This window comes from Gossypium raimondii, chromosome 13 (genome assembly GCF_025698545.1).
Source record: "Gossypium raimondii isolate GPD5lz chromosome 13, ASM2569854v1, whole genome shotgun sequence".
Taxonomy (NCBI): domain Eukaryota; kingdom Viridiplantae; phylum Streptophyta; class Magnoliopsida; order Malvales; family Malvaceae; genus Gossypium; species Gossypium raimondii.
Genome location: NC_068577.1, coordinates 23,711,504 through 23,714,972, shown reverse-complemented (window position 1 = coordinate 23,714,972; position 3,469 = coordinate 23,711,504). Strand labels below are relative to the sequence as shown.

General features: G+C 29.2%; 1 protein-coding gene across 1 annotated transcript; it reads right to left on the bottom strand.

Moving 5' to 3' along the window:
• Positions 1 to 2,053: 2,053 nt before the first annotated feature.
• Positions 2,054 to 2,679, bottom strand: LOC105765077 (E3 ubiquitin-protein ligase SIRP1-like). Its single transcript, XM_012583995.1, has 2 exons — positions 2,562 to 2,679; positions 2,054 to 2,376 (listed from the first exon to the last, which is right to left on the bottom strand). The coding sequence occupies exons 1-2, from the start codon at positions 2,677 to 2,679 to the stop codon at positions 2,054 to 2,056; spliced, it is 441 nt and encodes a 146-aa protein (XP_012439449.1).
• Positions 2,680 to 3,469: the final 790 nt, after the last annotated feature.

The following is a 3,469-nucleotide window of genomic DNA, read 5'->3' as shown; positions in this document are numbered from 1 at the left end:
CAACATGCATAGCTTTTGCAACTTTTCACATAATGCAGCGACAGTCTTCTCCTTCATCATGTCTTATAGCATTTCATTCAAAAAATGCAGATGTAATTGCATTAAAGCCTTTCGATCTTTACGCTTATTCTCTTATTCCGTCAATGTCAAATGCATCTTATCTATCCCTAGCAGGGTATCCTCCAAATCCATTTGCGCAAGAACTACCTGCATATTTATTTGCCACAATACGAATCTAGTGTTGCAATCCAACAACAAAATATTATACTTCAATGTCGCCATTACCGTGATCGAGACAAGAAACCCGAAAAGCTTTGATATCAATTTGTAAAACTAATGTCGATAACAACAATATAGAACGATCGCAAAGAAATAAGAAAAAGAAAAAGAAAACACACAGATTTTACGTGGAAAACCCTTTCGAGAAAAACCAAGGGTAGAAAAAAAATTCACTAATGTCGAATTTGAATGATACAAGAGGAGTTTAGACTACATCTATTTATAGGTTGAAAAACCTTATTCTAATCAATGTGAAATTGATGATGTGTAGTAAGGTTGAAAAACCTTATTCTAATCAATGTAAAATAAAAAAGTACAGTTCTATATGGATTTTGCTTTTATTTTATTTTAGCATGTATTTTATTTTTACAAGGATTCGAGTTACTCAACTCTAACAATATCGTTTTAGTTACAATTTCAATGGTTCATTTGTTAAATGAATGAATTTTATGTTAAAATTGAATCATTGTAACAAATTAACAAATTTGTATTTTATGAAATCAAACAAAGTAATAAAGAACAATATGAGATGAAGTAATACACAATAAAAACACAATATGAAAAAATAATTAAAATGTATTTTATAAAACATAACATGAAAACACATAAATAGTACATTAAACAAAATAAACAAAATAAACAATTGTTAAAGCAAAATTAAATCAGTATGATAAAATATGCAACATATGAGATTAATTGAGACATAGCATGAACCAAATGAAATCATAAATATATTTTTTTAAAGTGCAAAATGGAATAAATCGAGACACATGGGCTTATTTAAGGGGCATTTGCAGTCAAGAATGAAAAATTGTTATTTCAGTCTCTTCATAAATAATGAAATTATAAATTAATATATGATGAAATTACATTTCGCCTCTGAAAATGAAAAAAAATCTTTTAATCCCTTGAAAATGATGAATTATAAATTAATAAATGATAAAATTATATTTTGACCTTTCAAAATTTTATAATTAATTTTGGTTCCTCCTAAAAAGATTTCTAGATTCACCGTGTTAAGATATAACACAAACATAAAATAAAATAAAAGATAAAAACCAATACAAAATAGTATGAACACGATATAGATGCACAAATACAATGAAATCAACATAAACAAATTATTAGTATATGAAACTTAAATAAAATTTTTTAAATAAAAATACTAAGAAATTAAATAACTCCATTTTGTTATTCTTCATGCCTGTTTTACGAACCATGTTTTGGGCTCCCTCTCCCAACAATATCGTCTCCAAAGTTCGAAGTTACGTTTTTCTGTTGAGAGTGCAATGTGGCTTACCATAATTATCCCCTTAAAATCATTAATGACATTGTTGATTTGGCTGAAAATTAACTAAGTTCAACGTTGAATAAGTTATTTCATTCATCAAGATGGTTTTTATAAATTATGGAATAATACTTGATAGCCCTTAGTGCATAACTTTCACGCACCATTAATGAATAATAGCATGACACATTATCATTAAATTAAACAAAAAATATGAAAGACTTGTAAATAAATACTAATAATTATTAATAACTCTTGAATTTAAGTGTTTAGGGTTTAATATCTCATGTTTAAGTTATAAGGTTTTAGGATTTTTATAATTAATTATTTTTAATTATGTTTAAATAAAATTATTAATATTTATTTATAAATCCTCATATTCTTGAAAAATATGATGATTTCATTTATTAATAAAAAATAAATTCGCTTCAATTTTAAAAAGTTATCTAACAAACAAATGAAAGAATGAAAAGTTCATATCTAAACCTAATCCTTTGGCATCTCGAGCCGACAAGTAGGACAATAATGGCTCTGCTTCAGCCACTTCTCGATGCAATCGCAATGAAAAGTATGAGAATAAGGCATCCAAAAAGCATAAAACCCAACCTCCAGCTCCTCCAAACATATCATGCAATCTTCTTCATTTCCAACTTCTACTTTGACCATCTTGACCATCTCCTTAACCAATGGCTCTTTAGCCGGAACCGTACCATAGTTACTGCTTTCAAACTTTGATGTTGATTCACCCAAAGCTCTTCCCATCAAAATGTCATCATCGTAATCGTGTTCCACAACGGATTCATGTATTGCTGATCATAAAGGCAAGACTTCATGTTACGCATCCCACGTGCAAAAATATCATGTACGAAGCTGTGATAAGCATCAGAGCCCGTATTGATTCAGAGTCTTTTAAATGTGGGAAACAGAACTCGGTGAACCTCATACTAGTTCTCCATAATGTTAAGCTCGAAACGAAAGGTTTATGGTAAGCAACTAGAGTTGGTTAATTCAACATTGATGAAACGAGGAGAAATATCATGAGATTGTGAGATGATGTAGTCTTCACAAGTATGCTGGTGAAGGAAATCATACTCGTATGGAGTTAAAGCCATTAAGAAAAACTTTATAAAGAAACCAGAATAAGTTTTTTTGAAGCTTCCAATTCTACCAATAGAATTTATAAGCGGAACAATGGCGGTGTAATGGAAAAGTACCTATTATTATTAACTCCAATTTCGACTAAGAATTAGAAACCTATGAGCCTTGACAAACAAATAACAATATTGACTCCTTTTTGTTTAAGGAATTTTATCGTGAATTGGAATTTTAAATTAAGGTTGAAGAATCACTTTTATTAATATTTAATTTTTTATTAAGTAATTCTGATTAAGAATGATACGACACGCATGCGGAATAGGACTGTAGCATGTCTAAGTTGCGGATTTAATCTAGATCTCTAGACGAATATAAATTGAAACGAGAAACAACAAAAATAGATTAGTTGTCACAAAGGAGAGTCAAACGAAATTAAAACAAAAGAAGGATGAACCGAATGGTAAAGAGTCTAAAAGAGAACGAATCAGGGTTTCTTGGATGGAAAGAAACTGTCATTGGACCTCAAGAAAATGCCCCAATCAGATCTGGAAAAACAAAACACAAGCAGATTTGTTAGAAGTGATTTTAAAGGCAAAAGTAAACTATTTTATGCAAGAATGTTTGAAATAACAAGAAAATATTAAAAATCCTAATTTTGATGTGTTTCTTGATGGAACAAGATAAGAGAACGTCTTTCTTGAAGTAACTCTAACGTAGAACGAAAATCAATAAAATTAGCAAGCCAAAACACCAAGAACTAACTTAAATAAGTAAGAAAAGATAAATTAAGGATAAAAAAGAAGATGA